The sequence below is a fragment of the Dipodomys spectabilis genome, unplaced genomic scaffold (assembly GCF_019054845.1).
Source record: "Dipodomys spectabilis isolate Male_0828 unplaced genomic scaffold, ASM1905484v1 ptg000125l, whole genome shotgun sequence".
NCBI classification, from domain to species: domain Eukaryota; kingdom Metazoa; phylum Chordata; class Mammalia; order Rodentia; family Heteromyidae; genus Dipodomys; species Dipodomys spectabilis.
Genome location: NW_024870802.1, coordinates 9975252 through 9996208, shown reverse-complemented (window position 1 = coordinate 9996208; position 20957 = coordinate 9975252). Strand labels below are relative to the sequence as shown.

At 49.1% G+C, this 20957-nt stretch overlaps 1 protein-coding gene across 1 annotated transcript in view; it reads right to left on the bottom strand.

Annotated features, from left to right (window-relative positions):
- Sh3pxd2a (SH3 and PX domains 2A) overlaps positions 1-20957 on the bottom strand; it is a 192728-nt gene that overhangs the window by 105055 nt on the left and 66716 nt on the right. The window contains exon 3 of the mRNA XM_042689196.1: positions 18543-18618. Coding sequence (XP_042545130.1) covers positions 18543-18618 — 76 coding nt within the window. The remainder of the gene's footprint in view (positions 1-18542; positions 18619-20957) is intronic.

Sequence of the window (20957 nt, the reverse complement as noted above, 5' to 3'; positions counted from 1 at the left end):
TAAGGAAGCCCAGACCACAGGGCCTTAAAGACTGCTTGTAAATGTCCTGCCGCCCCTTTATGGCAGGGCTGGCTGCTGCCTCTCTTCAAAGCCCGGCAGATGCTGCCCTCAAAATACGATAAGCATCGCCAGGCAGATGACAGAGGACTGAAACAGATTGAACAGGGCTTAACTTGTTCCTTAAGGCCAAAAAGAAAGCAGGCCTGGCAGTATCCAGGCATGAAGTGCAGGACCTTCTTCCTGCCGCCAGTGCCAGGCTGGGAAGGTGGGGCCAGTACAGAGCAGGAATCGCTGGTAGAAATCCTGGGCTGAGCCGGGCTCACACTCCCATGATCCTGGCTACCCAGGAGGCTGAGATCTGAGGATCTTGGTTCAAAGCCAGTCCCATCAGGAGAGTCCATGAGACTCTTATTTCCAATTAATTACCAGAAAACTAGAATTAGGGCTGTGATTCAAAGTGACAGAATGCTAGCCTTGAGCCAAAGAGCTGAGTGACAGTGCCCAGGCCCCGAGTTCAAGCCCCATTACTGACAAGGTAGGTACAGCTTGGTCCTATCTTGTCCTTGCTGGCATGTGGCATCCAAGCACCACAAATGTTTCCCAGGTACCCAGTCTGCCCACCTGGCTTCCCCTCCAGAGGCCCGTACCTCCCCTAGCTGCAGTCACCCAGTCCCTCCATCCCCCATTGGTGCAATGAGTCTCCACCCAATTCCACATCTCCTAGAGGGTTGCTCCTCCCCTGGCCAGCTTAGAGACAAAGAACCCGGCCCTAGGGCAGCCTTGGGCGCTGCATAGGGAGTGGACAGGTATGCTTCCTGGGTATCAGTCTTCTCATTCACCAAATAGGGTACCAGACTAGAGTAGTTACAAAGAAGCATGGAGCAGGTTACTGAGAATCTGGTTAGTAGCCTGTGGGTCCCAGGTTTACTTTGAATGTTTTGTTTTTTCTTTTTCTTTCTTGAGGCAAGTTTCCCTACATTGGTCAGGCTGCCTTCAAACCCTGAGGCTCAGAGGCTTCAGTCTCAGCCTTACAGATAACAGACTACAAGTATGCATCAGGGCACTCAGTCCAGCCTTCTAAAGTCTTTATTCCTTGTCTTGCCCTGATCTTGTTTCTAGTTTTCCTCCCAGCTGTCAGAATAACATTATTCTTTTTTTTTTCCCCCTGTTAGTTGCGGGGCTTGAACTCAGGACTTAAGCACTGTTCCTGAACCTCTTTGAGCTCAAGCCTAGCTCTCTACCACTTAAGCTGGATTTTGAGTGGTTAGTTAGAGATAAAAGTCTCAGGAGGACTTTTCTGCCCTGGCTGGCTTCAAACCGTGATCCTCAGATCTCAGCCTCCTGAGTAGCTAGGATTACAGGTTTGAATTGCCAAAACCCAGCAGAATAATATTCTTAGATGTAACTCTTTTTCCATTGTCCAGGCTCTGGGAATAAAATGTAAACTAGCAGGACTTGGCTCCTCTCTCCTTCCTGGGTCTCATCTCCCATCTCTGTAAGCATACCTGGCTGTGTGCCCACTGACCACGCCTAGAACCTGCCTTCAAATCCTAGCACAAGTCACTCCCAAGCCCGGCACTCAGGAGGCAGATGGCAGGTGTAGATGAGTGTGAGTCCACACAACCTCACTCTGGGTGTCTCTCATTCATACACACATACAGGGGCTGTTCCTCAGAGGGGGGATAGGATGGCAGGGTGGTTGGTGGTGAGAGTGGACTCACCCTCCAGGACCAGATTAACTCAGAGAGCAGCACCAGGGCCAAGCTATCCCGGCTCCACTCTGAGTAGGTGTGGGTGTGGTGGGCGTGGTGGGCAGCGGCTTGCCTTCCTGAGGGGAACCAGAAATAAAGGGCCCCATTCAGCCCGGTAGCCTCAGCTCCTCCCTAAGAGGAGCTGCCCTCAGGAAAGGAGTCGAGGGTGCTAGGCTGAGCCTCCTGGTAGCCTCTTGCGGTGGCCCAGTCCACGGTGGGGGGTGGGGGGCAGGGACATCCAGGGCCCAGTTCTAGGGAAGAGGCAGCAGGGAAAGCAGGTAGTGACTGGAAGGAGGAAAATCCTGGGCTGCAGAGGACCATGGGAAATCCCAGCTTTCCTGAGAGGCTGCTTGGTTCTCGGGATAGCCAATGACCCCCCTACCCCCAAGCCTGCTATCCTGGAACTCTGGCTCTGCTGGCAGAACTGAGGCCAGACGATCCACTCTGTTCAGCAACCTCCCACCACTTTCTACGCCTCCAGCCCAGTGTACAAGGATGTGATGCTACCATGAAGACAGACGGAGCGGTGAACACTTGGCCTGTGTTTTCTCCTTGTTACTCCATCTGATTTGTGTAACAACCTAGGATCTAAGTTCTGGGTACTGGGGTTGTCTGGATTCCACAGATGGGTAAACTGGAGGTCAGAAAGGAGAGTTACTACCCAAGGCCACCCTGTGATAAGAAGTAGCGATGAGACTTAAAGTACCACGGTCTCTTTGTCTAGGCCAATTGAAGGTGCCTGTTCTTCATTCTTTTACTGTGTTCCTTCCTTTCCCTGCACCCAGGGCTCAGTGTTTCTGGCCCATCTTCTCCAGGAGGCACAGCTCAGCGCTAGCTGACCCACTCATTCCATTCCTCTCAAGTGCCAGGTCCTGTCCCAGAGGCTGGGAGGTGATGGCCCTGGTCCTCTCGGAGGTCCTGTCAGCTGATGAGGACACGCACAAGGGTGACAGGCCTGAGGAAGTGTAGGAGCCAAGGGAAGTGGAAGAACGTTCCAGGCAGAGGAGGCGCCGGAGCAAAGGCCGACAGATGAGAGATTAGACACATCTGAGCAGCTAAGTTCAGTGCGTCTGGATGGAGGGGCCTCACGTGTGTCGCTGATACAGGTCATGAGTGATGCAAGAACATGACAGTTTGGTCGCAGGGGCCACACGGAGCACAGTGAAGCCACTCAAGTGGCATATTCAGAAATCTCAGAGTTCCCGGACCTTCAAGAACAAGGTCCACAATTTTCATCTGAGAGGACACAAGCCCCTTCATCTTTTTGTCTGTGGTTATTTGGGGACTGGCAGCCTGAGGTGGACATTTCAGCCCTGAATTTACACGTTACACTGCCCAAGGGCTCCAACTCAGCTATTTTCCTACCCCCAAAGCCTAGCCCAAGACAAGGGCTGAACCCACTACAAAGCCTCAGAGAACCAGGAGACCCGTGGATTCGGCCTCCGCGATGACCCCAGCGGCTGTTCCCCAATCGTTCCAGAAGAGGCTGACCTGTGGAACTCATCAGACACTGTGGAGATGACAGGGTGGCTCTCCAGGGCCTCCGTCTAGACATTTCACCCTGAGAGAAGCCAAGCTCCACTGTCAGGACACTCAAGCAGCCCCATGGGAAGGACCACTCCCACTTCTAACGCCCCAACTTCCACCTCAGGAGAGAAGCTGAGTCTAAGCAGTGTTTGAATTCCTGGGCCATAGAAACGACGTGAGGTGATATACATCTGACTTCCCAGGGGAGGAATTTTATATAGATGACTAAAATATAGGGCCTAGCACTGTTCATGGGAGGCTGGGCGTCTCTGGGTTTGTTCAACCTGAGATATTTTATGGTACTAGTTCCAAATGAAGAGTCACAGAATTTGTCTAGGCCCCACTACATTAGAATAGAAAAAGACTGGGAGAGACTGAGAATTCATTTACCCTCCAGATCTGGAGCCCCCATACCCCACATGGAAGCCATGGCAGCCTGGGCCCGGAGCCACACGTGACTGGGCCTTCTTTACCTTGCTGCTCAGGTTGCCTGTTTGAGGCCTGGGCTTTCTATTAGTTATGGCTAAAGCTCACGTGTAGCAAATTATCTTGTTTCAAGAGCTTGCTTTGCTTCTTTTAGAAACATTTGTCACCTGTACCCTTAAAGATGGACCTACTGCTAAGCAGCCCGTGATAAGAGTGCATCAGAAAAGTCCCTTTTCACTGGGTGTGGTGGCACACACCTGTAATCCCAGCTACTCTGGAATCAAAGATAGGCGAATCAAGGTTCAAGCCCAACCCAGGCAAAAGTATTAGCAAGACCCTATTTCAAAAACAAATCAACAGGGCTGGGAAGGTGGCTCAGTGGTAGAGTGCTTGCCTTGCACGCATGAGGCCCTGGGTTCGATTCCTCAGCAACACATAAGCAAAAAGAAAAAAGCCGGAAGTGGCGCTGTGGCTCAAGTGGTAGAGCGCTAGCCTTGAGCTGAAGAGCTGAGGGACAACGCCCAGACCCAGAGTTCAGGCCCCACGACCGGACCCAAAAAAAAAAAAAAAAAAAATCAAAAGGCTGGTGAAGTGGCTCAAGTGGTATAATGCCAACTTAGCAAAATACGGCACAGGTTAAAACCCAGTACTGCTAGAAAAAATTAAAAATGAAAACAAAGCTACTTTGGTGGTACACATCTGTAATACTAGGTACTAGGGAGGCAGAGATAGGAGGAGAGCAGTCTGAGACCAGCCTGGGCAAAAGCCTGAGACCTTATCTAGAAAACAAAGTTTTAAAACATGAAAAAAGAAAAGGTCTCTTTTACTATCTTCCAAGCTTCTTCAGCTCTGGCATTTCTCCCAGACATCACAAAATGCAGGGTGTGCAGGGCAGGGATGATGGACAGGGACAATGAGGGTGGGAGCCCACCTTACCATCTGCCAAACCAACACCCTGGGAGGTGAGAAGAACCACTTGCATGGCACTCTGGCTTAGAAAGAACCTGCACACCGTGTCATTGAATTACCTCTGCAGACTGCAAGATCGGCAGGTCTGGGGCCTGCTACCCTTTGTGAGCAGCCAAGCACAGGAGATGTACTGAGGTGTTTCCTTATCTAATAAGCATTCAGGTTGAGTGTATGCCAGGAACTAGACTCAGAACTTTGCAAATATTAACTCACTTTTCTCTCCCAACAACGTAGACACCATGTCACTCCCCTTCAGCAAGACCACTAAGTACAGTTAAGTAACTTGCCCTAGGCAGGACAGCCAGCAATGGGGCAGGATGGGGACTTGAGTCCAAGAAATCAGGCCCTAAGTTCCATGAAGTTGTCCATTTCTTCCAAATTCTAGCATTTAAAAACTCTTGGGATGGCTGGGCCCTGGTGGCTCATGCCTGTAATCCTAGTTACTCAGGAGGCTAAAATCTGAAGATCATGGTTCAGAGACAGCCTGGGCAGGAAAATCCATTAGGCTCTTATCTCCAATTAACCATTTAAAAACTGGAAGTGAGGGTTGGGAATGTGGCTTAGTGGTAGAGCACTTGCCTAGCATGCATGAAGCTCTGAGTTTGAGTCCTCAGTACCAGTACCACATACAAAGAGCAGAAATGGTGCTGTGGCTCAAGTGGTAGAGTACTAGCCTTGAGCAAAAGAAGCTCAGGGACAGCCCAGGCCCTGAGTTCAAGCCCCAGGACTAGAAGAAAGGAAATAAAGAAAGAAAGAAAGAAAGAAAGAAAGGCAGGCAGGAAGGCAGGCAGGCAGGCAGGCAGGCAGGCAGGCAGGCAGGAAGGCAGGAAGGAAGGAAGGAAGGAAGGAAGGAAGGAAGGAAGGAAGGAAGGAAGGAAGGAAGGAAGGAAGGAAGGAAGTAGAGGTGTGTGTGTGTGTGTGTGTGTGTGTGTGTGTGTGTGTGTGTGTGTGTGTATCACACTCTCTCCATGTGACCACAGATAAAGAAACTGCAGCTCAGAGGTAGCTTTCTGGATGTTCCCAAATTGTACACTGCCAGGCTAAAGGCCGGCTGGAGACCAGGCAGGGTTACTCAGCTTTGCTGCGCATTGTGTGTTCACCAAGAAGGTTGACAGGTAGGTAGATGGGTGTGAGAACAGCAGGGAGGAGGGTGTTTGCAGAGGTTGACAAGTTGATGGATGTGAGAATGACAGTAAGGAGGGTGCTTCCCCAGCCCAGGGAGTGGCTTCTCCAGGCCTCACTGACAAGATGGAAGCATCCCAAGAGACATTACAGTGACTGAACAATTGTTCCTCACCACCCAGGCCTTGGTGATTTGTGACCCCTGCTGCCTGTCCAGTATTCATGTCTCCAGATATTTTGGAGCACTATTATTTATAGCCCATATTTCTATTTATATCTTCATTGAATTCTTGCTAACTCTAGCAGCTCCCTCACTCCCCCCTCAACCCCGCAAAAAAAAAAAACCCACAACTGAGAGGGGAGGATAAGAAGTCTTTTTCACTAAGTCAGGGGCTAAGGTGAAGGTCAAAATCTTGACTGTGTGTGCTGTCTTTCAGCTGGCGTCCTCAGGAGAGGGTGGAGATTCAAGACAAGGGGGCTTTCTAGACTTCTGAAGGAAATGGGGGTGGGGATTAGGGGATATGGGGAAGGACACAAAGCTAGCCTTATGCAGAGACAGCCCCATTTTGCTAATACAGTGGGATTTGAGACAGGCCTAGAAGATCCCAGTTACCTTGAAATGCTTTCCCTTTTGTATAATATTCCATCAGTAGGCACTTATCTTCTTGCCTTTATGGCTTTTAGAAAAAAGAGTATTGGCTGGGAAGATGGCTCAATGGTAGAGTGCTTGCCTTGCATGCATGAGGCCCTGGGTTTGATTCCTCAGCACCACATAAACAGAAAAAGTCAGAAGTAGTGCTTTGGCTCAAGTGGTAGAATGCTAGTCTTGAGCTGAAGAGCTGAGAGTCAGTGCTCAGGCCCAGAGTTCAGGCCCCATGACTGACAAAAACAAAAACAAAAACAGTATCTAAGTCCAATCCTTGCATATCACAGATGGAGAAATTCAGGCAATGTATAAGGGATCTGAATGAATATTGGAAATCTACTAATAATGCACAGGAGATCATCTGAGAAGTAGAGAAATAGACAGGCACATCCAAAAAAGCTTCGGACCACAAAGCAGGCCCAGAAACCTTCCCTCTTCAAGGTTTAGGAATGAAAAAGTAAAACCATGGGACATTTCCTAAGGTTCTATTTGAAGTCCCAAGTGAAAACTTTACAGTCTCTTCACCACATAGAAAAATAGGGTTTATTTCTCACCCATTTTTAGTCCCTGTTGAATTGTGGTTTGAGAACAGAATCTGTGCTATTGTCACTATGTGGTCACTTTCTAAGTGTATGTTTCCAGGGGCTTGGAAGGTGGCTCAGTGGTAGAGCACTTGCCTTGCATGCATGAGGCCCTGGGTTCGATTCCTCAGCACCACATAAGCAAAAAGAAAAAAGCCGAAGTGGCACTGTGGCTCAAGTGGTAGAGCACCAGCCTTGAGATGAAGAGCTGAGGGACAACGCCCAGGCCCAGAGTTCAGGCCCCACGACCGGACCCAAAAAACAAACAAACAAACAAACAAAGTGTATGTTTCCAAAGCTAGCTTTTCTAGTAGTCAATGGTTTCCTTCTGGACACTATGCCTGCAATTTCGGCATTGGCCACTAGGTGGTGGGTAAAAGTAGGGAAAGATTGAGCTTATGGGTAACAGCAAAATAATAATAATAATAGTAACAACAACCACAACCCTGACAAGACTCTGCCATAGGAAAATGATAATACTGCCAGGTGCTGGTGGCTCACACCTGTAATCCTAGCTACTCAGGAGGCTGAGATCGAATGACTGTGGTTCAAAGCCAGCCCAGGCCAGAAAGGCTATGTGACTCATCTCAATTAATCACCAGAAAACTGGAAGTGGCACTTTGATTCAAAGTGATAGAGTATTAGCCTTGACGGAAAGAGTTCAGGGACAGTGCCCAGGCCCTGAGTTCAAGCCCCCCAACCAACCCCAAAAAAGAAAAAGACAATATTGCTTAACCTCTAATAGATATGTATCTTAAATACATAAAACTCAAAACAAAAAAAGAAATTAATACACCCTAGTGCAGGCAATATAGCTATCATTTTATACCAAACCTCGACTGATAATCTCCAGCTCAGTACCTTTCTGCAGCAAGCCCCAGCAGGACACAGAGCTTGGACTGGGCCTGGGTGAAGGACCTGGGTTTGAAGCCAGCTCTGTCTCCTATTAGCTAAGTGGCCTTTGACAAACCATGTGCCTCTCCAGCCTTCTAGTCTTCCTGTATAAAACAGGTTTGCAGTCACTAAATTAAATAAAAGCAAAAATATAATCTTAGTAAATGGTAGTTACAATGCTTTATCAGAAATGTCCTCTTGCTTACAATAGGTTTAATCTGTTCAAATCTCCTGAGAAGACCCTGCAACTTTTCCCCAGAAGCCAATGCTACAGAAAGTTGCCTTTGAGCCCCAGGGATCAGCTGTGAACAGTTGCTCCAATGTCTCTTGCAGGAAGGAACAAGGCTTTCTCTTAAGCAAGAGCATTGGCCAGCCCTCAGGTTGAAGCTGTCCTTACCTACTTCCCAACTGTTAACCCTGAAAATTCATCCTTCACACCAGAGGCAAGAGACCAGAAATGTTACCAGGCTACCACGTTGCCAGTCACCCCCCTGGTCTCAACTTTCTTCCTGTGGCTCCTGCAAAGATTTTTTTTTTTTTTTTTTTTGCCAGTCCTGGGGCTTGAAACAGGGCCTGAGCACTGTCCCTGAGCTTCTTCTGCTCAAGGCTAGTACTCTACCACTTGAGTCACAGTGCCACTTCGGGCCATTTCTGTTTATATGGTACTAAGGAATCAAACCCAGGGCTTCATGCATGCTAGGCAAGCACTCTACCACTAAGCCACATTCTCAACCCCTCAAAAATTCTTTTACATAGACTAGCAAAAGAGGCTCCATAAAACTGGGTTTATTTTTGTCTTACCCTTTTTACCTAAGTGGCCTTTAAGGACCTCCCTTTACCAGGCACTGGCAGCTCTTGGCTGTAATCCTAGCTACTCAAGAGATTGAGATCTGAGGATCATGGTTCAAAGCCAGCCTGGGCAGAAAAGTCCCCATGAGAGTCTTATCTCTAATTTAAAAAAAAACTGGAAGTGGCACTGTGGCTCAAGTGGTAGAGCGCTAACCTTGAGCACAAAGAGGCTCAGGGACAGCACCTAGGCCCTGAGTTCAAGCCCCATAACCAACAATAAATAAATCAATACCCACTTTCCAGATAGAACATGGCATTATATACCTGTAATCTTTGCTACCCAAGAGATAGAGGCATAAAAAAAAAAGTAAAAAGAAAACACAAGACTCTATCGCCCCAGCTAAGATTCACCTGCTTTAGAAGGGAAGAGAGAGAAGAAGTTGGCTCATATCTGATCAGGGAGTATGGCTAGAGACTAGGCATCCTCCTACTTAGACTAGTGATGGGGACAGATGACCTCGTTAATTATGACCCCTTCCCACAGGATGCAGGACACTAGAAACAGGTGGGCAGCTCAGGTATGAATAAGGATGTATGGCCAAGGCCTGGCCCTCACCAGAATACTTCAGGGAGCCTCCTTTCTCTGTGCATCTCTGTTTTGGGTCAGAAATGGATTTGTCACTGCAACCTTTGTAGTGTCTATCAGGTGATAGAACTGAATAGCCAAACACCCCAAAGCATCCTGAAGATGGAGCAGTCAGCCCCTTCAAAGGGCTCTGATGACCCTTTTGATATAGCTTCTTAAAACTGCTCAGGCCTTTGTTAAACTCAGACCTGACTCAGTGGGCGGGGCGGGGCTGAGACTCAGCCTTGCCATCAAGCTGCCAGACGGCGCCCAAGCTGCAGACCTGCAGACCGCATTTTGAGCAGCTAATCTCCACACACAGAACACGGAAGCAGCCCCATCTCCTGGAATGGCTCGTCCCAGGGGACAGCTTGCCATGAGATAACAAACTCACCACCACACAGTGGCTCTCACTTCTGCTCTCTGCCACCCAAGAGGCGTCCCTAAATGACACTCAGGATGGAGGTGAGGGAGCCCAGCTCCCACACAACTAGGAAGGGGCTGGGTCAGGACTTAAACCCCTATGTGTCTAGCTCTAAGGCCTTCACTGCTGAAATGCAATGCAGGGCTTACCTATTTCCACCCTGCAAAAAAGCAGTGTTTTGTTTAACAAACAGCTCCAGGAGAAAGTCTAGGAATGAGCCCAAAGCTGGGCAACACTGTGGTGCACAGAGCTGCAGTCACACAGCTTCCTTTGGCCCCAACAGCTCTGAGAGTTCTTCTGGTCCCTGCTGGTCTCACCTTCCCAGTTCATTTCCATTAAGGCGAAACTTGACCCTTTGAGTTCTGTCCTTGGGAGAAACAAATGTGGCCTTTTTCCTTACGGGGTGTCACCGGCCACCCTGCCTCTGATGACTTGAGATGGGCAAGGCCTTCCAACCCTCCTAGCCCTCCCTAGGACTTCCTCTCCAGCCTTTGGAAGCTAATCCAGATGAACAGACTCTACCTTCAGGCCATGCCAGCCCCCTCAGGCCACTTGTGGTCTGGAGAGCAGGCATCCTGGCATCTTGGCCTCTTGCATGGACGTCAGTTCAGGGCATTGGAGGTAAAGGTGGGTTCAGTGTTTCCAAGGCCCAGGCTGTATGAGTGAGTCCTTAGTTTATATGGTCTGGGGGTACACTCCAAGGTCTGGCTCAGGCCCTGCCAGGAGGAAGAGCTGGCTGGGGCTCTGTCTATGTGCCTGAGCATAGAAAAGAGAGCAGTAGGGGACTAGGTCAAAGATACAGAGTCACAGGTGCCCCCACCATGTTCTAAGAAGGTGGTGTGGGTTTTCCTATCAATGGATATCACTATGCCCATACCTGCTGCTGGTCTTCCCCATCAAAACTGGATCCAGAGACAAGAGTGCCTGCAGGGTGGCTGTAGAGGGAGGCCACCTATTACAAAGCATCTTCCAAAGTGTCTAAAGGCCTCCACTGACTCAGGGAGGAGGGAAGGATCCATTTCCTTTGGCCCCCAGGAGTAGAGTCCACTGGGCAGGATTTGAGTGGGGCAGCTGTGAGACTTGATCTGTTTCCTACCTAAAGACTATTCACCACAAATAGATCTGTGGACACCAGTATTCTCAACCTCTCCCTCATCCCTCCTTCCAGTCTACCAGTGCAGCCCCTTGGCTGTGCCTTCAACAGGCATCTCAGATCTGTCCTTCCCCTCCCTGCCGCCAGGCTGGCTGATCTGCTTTCCTCTCTGGCCTCCTATCTAAGGGAGGCAAGCCAACCCCAGGGATCCTGTTAAACATATTGTCTGATCGTGTGGTCCCTCCGCCGAAAATACCTCACATCACAGAGATACTCTCACCCGTTAGCATGGCCTGGCTGTGTGGTTGGAGATCTCCAGTGCTTACCCGCCTTGAGACCTGCCCGGCCTACACTACAAACACACACCAGCCTGGTTTCCTGGGCTTCTTTCAAGCCCAAGAGGCCTAGAACCTCCTTCATGTATTAGTAATTGCTCATTTGTTTGCTTTCTGAATTTCCTACTGAAAGATAAGCTTCTCAAGAACAGTGGCCTTTGTCAGGCGCTGGTGGCTCATGCCTGTAATCCTAACTACTCAGGAGGCTGAGATCTGAGAATCTCGGTTCAAAGCCAGCCCGGGCAGGAGAGACCGTGAGACTCCTATCTCCAATAAAACCATCAGAAAACCGGAAGTGGCACTGTAGCTCAAGTGGTAGAGCGCTCGCCTTGAGCTGAAGAGCTAAGGGACAGCGCCCAGGCCCAGAGTTCAAGCCCTACGACCGACAAAAAAAAAAAAAGAACAGTGGCCTGGCCTTTAGTTCTCAGCCTTGTTACCAGTGCCTATAGTGGCTCAGTACACAGTCGGGGCTCAATAAATGCTTGTGGTGGGAATGAGTGAATGAATACCACCCTTCTGTGTGGATTTGAGACTGGGCTGGGAGAAGCAGGCCCTGAGAACAGTGAGCCCAGATTACAGAGTGGGAGAATTATTTTTTGGGGGGGGTAGGGAGCTGTAATTACAGAAAGAGAAGACCCAGCACTTCTAGAGGAGGCTAGAGGGAGGCGGGTAAGCCTGTAATCTTGTTGATGGTTTTTAAACCCCAGAATTACCAACCAGTCCCTGTTTTTCCTTCTCCATCACATGTCTGACTTTTCCTGCCATCCCAGGTTACCAGTGGGGCCCAGACATTTTCCAGCCCTCTTCCCTTTGGAGCTGCAATCTCAGCCAGTGTCCTGACTGCCGCCTTCCCCACAGCTTACAGACAAACACCCCGAATACAGACAGTGGGAGGCCGGCTCTCCCCACAGTCCAGCCCTGGCTCCCACCGTCCCATCCCCCTGCTTCCTCTAGTGCTAACAAATACCGGATCTGCTGCATGGGGCTCCCAGGCAGGGAGGGGAAGGCCCCTGGTCTCCAGTTCACCCTCTACACTACCTCTTCATTAAGGGGCTACTATGTAAACTGGCAAGTAGGCACAAAAGAAGCAAGCATGTCTTCCCTCTAAGCTCCAAAGGTCATGAGCTGACGTGGACTGGCAGTCCCCACCTTGATGATGGTTATAGGTACACAGTGACCCCTAAGCAACCCTACTGTCCTCCCACCCACCATGACTCACCCACCTGGGGTGAGCGATAGTGCAATGGACTCAGCTAGAAAGGGGAGGGGCTTTCTGGAAGCCCAGAGAACCCACAGTAGCCAGTGAAGAAGCTCCGCTGGCTTCCGTGCAGGAAGGGACCACATGTAGCTGCTCGTGGAGCAGAATGAGTTCTGCTCTGTCACCTGACTTCTGAAGTCTGCAGGCCCCTGGTCACAGTTGTTTGCTTTTTACATCAGTGGCTACACACTCTGCTTTATTTCGTAATGACCATTTCCTCCCAGGGAGCCTCCTTGGGCCAGCCAAGTCAGGATACACAGGAAATCTACTCCAATCCCCGGATGGGCAACAGGAGATGGATTTTCCACAATAGTCTTTTTAAACAAGGCAGAAAATTCCACGTAAACATAGGCTGCTAACCCCACCATGACTGGCCTAGTATCTGAAAGAACTTCATTTCTGCCTTCTGTCAGCAGAAAAGTCCCTCCCCCCCCCCAAAAAAAAAAAAAAAAAAAACACCAGGTACATGTCTCCTGCAGTTTTTTGCTTTGGGTTATATTTTCAAAGATGTCTCTGTACAGCCTTGGGTCATGGAGATAGTGTCTCTCTGTAGTGAAGGGCAGGTTTACTTCCCACTCATTATATCTTAGGTTCCCTAAGATCTGGGCCTCTCTCCCATAATGTAGCCCAGTGCATGATGTGCAGGCATTGATGTGAGCCATCCTGTCACCCTGGAGGCCTTGGATATCAGGAGAACTAAGACAAATAGGCCAAAGCTCATGCTGGCTATTACACTATGATAAAGTCTTTCGCCTCTGACCCAAAAGTCTTTTCTGTGGCATCTATAAAACCATAGTAAGGAAACTTAGTATCGGGTATGAGACTCTTCACAATTCTACTCTCATCTCAAATGATTGAGGTCAATCAAGGTAACAACCCAGTCTTCAAGCTCTAGGTCTACCCTGTTTTCTCAACCCACTTAGCAGCCCTAAACTCATACAAGTAAACCTGAGGAGCAAAAAAACAAAACAAAACAAAACAAAACCCTACTATTATTACTATTGTGGCAAGGCAATAGGTCAGGCTGGCCTGGAACTCAAAATTCTCTTGCCCCAACCTCCTGCTTGCTGAGATTACAGGCAAGCTAAATGACTATTATCTCTTTAGGTCCTTGGCTTGGCAACAAACTTTATCACATGCTCATTTAAACAGAACACCACTGAGGACACTTACAGGATGGTGTGCTTGGTCCCGAAGGCCTGTACTTGTATAGGAGGTTCCTGGAATATACCTGCCTGAAAGAAAATTTCACCCACACCTTTCTGTGGGAGGGGGCAATGCAAGCTGTGTGGCCTACAAGAGAAGTTTCCTAGGGACTGTGGTCCGGTTGCTGCCTTGGCACTGGCATGCTGCTTCTTGGCATGTCCACGTCACCACAGAAGTCCATCACTTGGCTCTGCAGTCAAGCTAACTCAGTTGTGCCAGCATCAGTTTCTTGGTTCTGATCCCATACCTGAGCTGTTCCACTGGAGAGAGCTCAGAGAGGGTGGGAGGTGACCTAATCTCACCTTTAATGGGTGGGCATACAGCTGTGTGCTCTGTAATACACTGGAGAAGGGGTGGGGGAAAGAGGGAGGGAGGGGGTGTAGTAACTTAAGTGCTTTTGCAAGAAATCACGAATATAGAGTTATTTCAAAATTTGAAGTTTAAAATAGTCAGGCACCAGTGGCTCACATCTATAATCTTGGCTATTCAGGAGACTGAGATCTGAGAATCGCGTTTCAAAGCCAGCCCGGGCAGGAAAGTCTGTAAGACTCTCATCTCCAATTAACCATCCCAAAATTGCCAGGGTAATTTGATCAATATTTTTTTCTTTTTACACAAAAGCTCAGGGATAGTTCCCAAGCCCTAAGTTCAAGCAAAAGAGTTTAACGTAAAAACATGCTGGGGCTAGGAATGTAGCTTAGTGGTAGAGTGCTTGCCTAGCATGCATGAAACCCTGGGTTCGATTCCTCAGTACCGCATAAACAGAAAAGGCCAGAAGTTGCACTGTGGCAAGTTGTAGAGTGCTAGCCTTGAGCAAAAGAAGCTTGGCCTCAAATTTAAGCCCCAAGACTAGCAAAAAAAACAAAACAAACAAAAACCAACATGCTGTAGGGCTGTGATATAACTCTATGGCAAAGTGTTTGCCTAGCAAGCAAGTACAACATCCTGGGTTTGATCCTCAGTACTAAAAAAGAAAAGATAAAAATAAATAGTTTAAAAATGCTGACTTAGGAAAACAAATAGCCAGTCTTGTGAGGTTCCCAATTAAAGGACAATAATACTCAGAAAGCTCTTGGGGGAGATCTGATTGTCATATAAAATTATAATGCAAAAAGATGAATTATCCAGTGTCAATAATCTCTGCTACTCAATGGAATTGGGAGAGCCCTTGCAGGTAGGTGGTGTGTGTGTGTGTAAGATGAACAGTGAAGGTCAGGCCAAGTTCCAGTTCCATGTTCCAGTGAGGACACTCCTGATTCAGAAGGCAGCAAAGACAGCCAGAAGAAGGCTCAGGTCCCTAACCTGGGAGGTGCGGGGACAACAAAAAAGGGGAAAAGACTAGCTGAGTCTGGCTGTGGCAAGAAATCCCGGGGTTAGGCAAAACCACAGGACACAAAGGAGAAGTAGCGATTCTGCCATTCAATGCCTAGTGCTGACGGAAAGTGAGCTGCCCCTCCCAGACTGGGGCCGCTGCAGCCGGAGGGGAGGGAAGGAGGATGGAGAGCTCACACAAGGCCAGACATATAACAGGAGGATCAAGTCCTGACACAGCCCTACCAGGCCTCCAACCCATGACAGAAAGGCAAGAGAGGGAGACAGAATGACTCAGAGACACGCATGCTAAGTTCAGCCATAGAGATGGCTGTGTCTAACTCTCATAAGGTGGGATGGTCTGGAAGCATAAGCCTGAGAGAGCCAGGACTGTTCCCCTGGCACCCCACTTCTGAGGTGGCCAGGCCCAGGAGTGACTCCTTCCTGCCCCAGATCCACATGGGATACCAGACATGCCTGCCCCACATGGGCTCCAAGCCATCTCCTCATCTTTCCCATAGACAGGTCTTACAGAGCTCAAATAATCCTCCTGAGTGCTGAGGTTACAGGCATACACCATTGTGCCTGTCAGGCTAAGTCTAAAGGCTACTTTGTTCAGTCATCGAGATGGGACCTAGGATGGGGGGGGGGGGCTAAGTAAGTGTTCAACCCCTAAGCTAAGGTTGCTAGCCTGAGTCTAGACTTAGCTAATCCCCCATCTCTGCCTGCTTTGTCCCTGGCCCTGGCCTGCCTGCTTTCTGGTGTGGGAACTTCACAGAAGAACACAGCTTGCAATGTTACTTGTAGACAATCCTTGTCTCTAAGACTCTAGGACATGCCCACTGCCCTTCTCTGATACCCTGTGCTCTGGGGATTCCCTCTATCCAGGTACTGTGAATCCCCATGTCTACCCATCCTGGCCTGGTTCTGACTGGGCTGGGTTATTTTACCATGATCCTTTTCCTTTTTCTCCAGGCTGAGGAGGAGGTAGAGTATGAAGGGGCTAAGGAAGCTTCCAGTAAGCAAGAGGAAGCTAGGAATAGAGAGTCTGCGCTGGACAAAGGCCCCCAATGCCCTTTCTGAAGTTGTGGGGAGTAAGTGAGCAAGGGTAGGGGAAGGGAGGAAGGTCAGTGAAAGGATTTCAGAGAAGGTAAAGCCAGGAAAAGGGGGATTCTTCCTTAGTGGGTGTCTTGAGTCAGCCTCAATCCTCTTCACAATGTCCCACGCTATGCATGGCCACATTTATATGGGGGTCAGTGTCTATGGCTAGACTCTTCCCAGTAGGTGGAGACAGGTGACTTCGTTAATCAGTAGTGGCCATGGGTTGACAATGAGCGAGACAGAGCTCAGCATGGATTCTCTCCTCACAGGAGTCTGGTAAGATGAAACTGAGCTGCAGATCAGGTCTCAGCACTGTGGCAGCTGCTTAGTTATCATCCTCTGTGGCAGGTGACAAGTGGTGGGGGCCTGGGAGGGAGAGCCCCAGTCTGGAGGCAGGACTAAGAGTCTGCTGATGGCTGCACCTCCTGCTATTAGCATCCCTTAACCTCAGTTCCTGAGTTCAAGCCCATTCAAGTGCTGGCACAAAAACAAAAACAGTCTCATCTCACCATGCCATCTTCCAGATGAGGAAACTGAGGTGCAGAAAGTTAATAGAGGTGGTAACTGACAGAGCCAGGTTTTCCAGGAGTATGTGCAGGTAGTCTGATGTGGAGATATGGAGTAGAGTGGCAGCATGCCCACGCCATGCCCTCCAGCCCACCCTTCAATCCTACCCACCTTCAGCTCTAAACCCTTGGAGGCTGCGGCTGCCGTCTTCAGCATATAGTGTGTTCTCTGCTCTCAACACTTTGTGCAGTCACACTAGGAACCGCGTGGCTCTCTGCTCTCAACACTTTGTGCAGTCACACTAGGAACCGCGTGGACACAGTAGAGAGGGCTGTGTCCTGCTTTAAGCTGTTCTGATCCTAGTCTTGTCTCTCACTACCTCGAGGTTCCTTAAATGAAGATCGGATCCCAACCAGCCAAACCACCAGCTCCATCAACCTAGTTCAGCAGGGCTTTTCCTAAACATGGCTGACTGGACGATAAGGAGGGTTTTCCTTGCAGCATTGGCCAAGGAAGAAGAGGAAGAGGTAGCTGTCCTTCCATAGGCCCAGGGCCAAGTCTTCTACCCAGGGCAGGGCTCCTTGCTGGCCTCATGCTCCCCTGGGGCATCTGGGCCCACAGCATCCCAAGTGCTGTTGGAGGAACATCTAAGGTCTTGCCCAAACAATAGAGTCTGACGGTTCTTCCTGAGATCTGATTACTTCTCTGCTCCTCTAGCAAAAGATGAGGACAGGGGGCCTCTCTGTACCTTTGCCACTTGCAGCTATTATGTAGAGGGTATGTGAGCAACGCCCTGTGAATTAGAGCCACTCTGAGCAAGGTGCTCCAATCTGTTCTTAGGTCAACAGGTAGGTACTGGCTGGCCAGCAGTGTGGCTGAGACTCAGGGTCCAACTGACTGCTGTGTCCTAGAGGCTGACCTGCGGGAGTCCAGGGGGAGCACCGACCCAGGGGAAAGTGCACTGTGGAGGAGCTCCCCTTGAAACTGGCAGATCCAGTGGCTTGGCCAGGGAAGGAACCAGGAACACAGGGAAAGTACTGCATACAGTGTTCAGGGCAGAGCCCAAGTGTGGGGCTGGAGACCTCGGTTCATCATTTGGGTGCTGGTCCTGGGGCTTGAACTCAGGATTTACCCTGAGTTACCCTAAGTTTCACTTAGCTTTTTCACACAAGGCTGGCACTCTACCATTTAAACCACACCTTCAGTTAGTTTTTTTACCTGGTTAACTGCAGGTAAGATTCTCTCAGACTTTTCTGCCCAGGTTGGCTTCAAATCTTGATCCCTAGGTCTCTCCCTCAGGCACCAGTCACCGGGGCCCAACTCACAGCAGATATTTAACCTCTCTGAACTCTACCATCTCCATCCCTTGGGGGAAAATGATGGTACATACCTCAGCAGGATGATTTGCACATGATAGCATACCAAGAAGCACTCGGTAATTGCTACAGATTTTTACACAAACTTATGACAGACATCCTTGCAAATAGCAGGTCACAAGGCCCTGAGGTCAACTCCAGAAAAAGACTCTAAAATGGTGTCCTGGCCTTTACAGCCAGGCAGAGCTGGTTCAAACCCTGTCTCTGCCAGATCCCAGGCAGATCCAGAGGCAGCGAGGCATGTGGGAGCTAAGACCCAGGGTATGAACTCCATCTGAGGGAGGCAGCAGCATTTACTGGTGACCCTTTGCTCTTTCCTGGGAGAACCCAGTCTCTCAATGCCTTTGGTGAAAACAAAACCAAGTCCAAGAGCCTGAGAAACTCTTCCAAGGCTACAAGCTAGCAGAGATGGCTCTGAAATGGCCTGAGAAGCCACTTGGAGGATAGTGGCCTTCTAACCCAGGGGCTTCTAGATCCCTAGGGCGTCGATAATAAGCAGATTTCTAGGCCCAACCCATGTGGCATTTCCAGTTTAGCAGCTAGCCTCTTCTGGATCCTTCTCCAGGTTACCCCAACCCTCAGTCCCCACCCCTTAACTTACCTGGGAGGAAGGGGATAATCCTCTGCTTGGGATCTTTCTGGCCACCTTCAATGGGAAACTTATCCAGAAGCTGCATCTGAGGAGCCAACAGACAGAGGAGACAAGTTTCAGAGATGGGAACAGCCTTGGGCATCCCTCCTGCCCCACTTCTCGGCCCATTGTGCTCCTGAGATGACTGACGTCTGAAATCACTTGTTTCACAGATGATTAATAACCCCACAGGGGCCATGACTGGGAGGAGGACAGAACTCCTGTGCATCAAAGATGATATGAACCATCTCGGCAAGGGGGAAGACTCTGGAGATGCCCTCAAGGCCAGACTTGCGACCAACAGGACTTCAGGCCAGGCTGAGGCTTCTAGATGAGTCTGTGGACCCAAGTCTTTTATATTTCATCTGCATAGTGAATCCTTCAGCCACCCGCCATCCCAAAGCCTCCTAGGGGAGAAGAGAGGAAGGCCCCACCTGATCCTGCAGACAGACCACCCACTTTCTAGAACTCTTCTGCAGAAACAGACCCAGATGTTATTTTAATTGCAAAACCAAATTGATCTCACGGGCCTTCTGCTAGCAGCCCTGTCCCTCGGCTTCATCTTTTCCCTCCCTGAGATCACTACTGTTTTTCCAGGGACAGACGTTTCCACAGTTCTAAAGGAATAGCTGGTTGTTGTGTTGCATTGTGTTTTTTTTCTTTTGCTATTCTATGCTGGGACTCTGAGTAAACTGGAAAAACAGACAAGAGGCAGGGCCCCTGGGTGTAACAGATGTCTCTCCCCAAGCCAGGCAAGTGCTGCAGTGCAGGGCCTATAGCCATGATCTTGTCTCTCTGTCCCAGCTGGGTGACTGAGGGCAGACAGGGCACCTGCATTATGTGGGCCTCAGATGTATCCTGGGCAGAGATGACAAGGATCGAACACACAATACCATAGGCATCCATTCCCCGAGTCCTTCAAACATCTACTGAGCACTTACGAAGAGCACTTGGCATTAAAGAAAAAAGCCAACGAGTGTCAGTGTGTTCCTGTTCCAGTGGAGGGAGAGACCACAACTGAATGTCATCTGTCGGGGAGTGACATGAAGTAGGGTAGGTAAGATGTGAGCACCAAGGGCTGGTTACTGTGTTGGGTACTGAGGAAGGCCTTACCAATTTGAGGTAATTTAGCCGAGACATACAGGAAAGGAACTGAGCCACTGTGGAGGAAGGAACAGTCCAAGAAAAGGGAACTGGATATGCAAAGAGCCTGCAAAGCTAGTGTGGCTGCTGTGGCGTGAGGTAGGGTAACAGGCAGGCGATGGAGCTGAAAGGCTGGATGGGTCAGACCACAGAAGACCTTAGAGACTGTCATGACTCAGGATTAAGCCTGATAGAAACAAAGTCCTAAAAGGTTTTATGCAGAGGACAGACGCCATCTGGTCTATGCTTTGTAAAGATGGCCCCAACTATTTGTAGTGTATGGGTCCCTACATGGAAACAAAAGACCAGTTAGGAGCCTATAGACCACGGTGCTGGTACTGAATGTGATGAGAAGAGATTCAATGCTAGAAGAGACACAGAGACAGAGACAAGACAGAGACTGCCCATCTATCCATCTGTACATCCAGCTCTAATAGGTGATTTTAAGCTTGCCTCTCACATAATTATTGCCTAATATGCACAGGTTATTTAGAGCCCACATAGGAAGGCAAAATCATTGATAACTGACTTCCATTCAAAACAAGACAGCGACTGCACCGTAATTAACTTTCACTTCCCTGAACATATATGGATAGTTAGCAAAAGCTGGCTCATGAGTTTTTAATGCTGTAACTTCAACTCTCAAACACTTAATAATTCCCTCTTGTGTATAAATACAATCATTAAGCCACCGCACTATGAATTTAGGATTTTTTTGTTGTTGTTGAGTCTGGGTCTTAGACTAGCCTTGAACTCCAGATCTTCCTGCTTCCAGCTCCCAAGTACTGAGATTATAGGTATGCACCATCAAGCCCAAAGTATTGCTTTTTATAATTAACATTTTCAAATAAATTCTATAGACTAGAATGCTTGTTTTCTCATTTTCCCATTTCCCCCACCCATATTCTATTTTTGTGTATTTCATTTCTGTATTACACAAATAATTTGTGCTTACTGAGGAGAAAACTAGACATCAAAGAAACAGAGGGTGGTCAAAAAAGGAAAAAAAGCTGGGTACTTGAGCTTCAAACCTATAATCCTAGAGATCTGGAGGACTGTGGTTTAAAGCCAGACTGGGTAGAAAATTAAGGCACTATTTCCAAAATAACCACAAAGAGCCAAGCTGGAGGCCTGGTTCAGGTGGAAGAGTACCAGCTGTGTGCAAACAAGACAAGCAAGGGCAAGGCCCCAAGTTCAAACTCCAACTAGCAGCAGCAGAAGAAATTCTAGTGGGCATACACT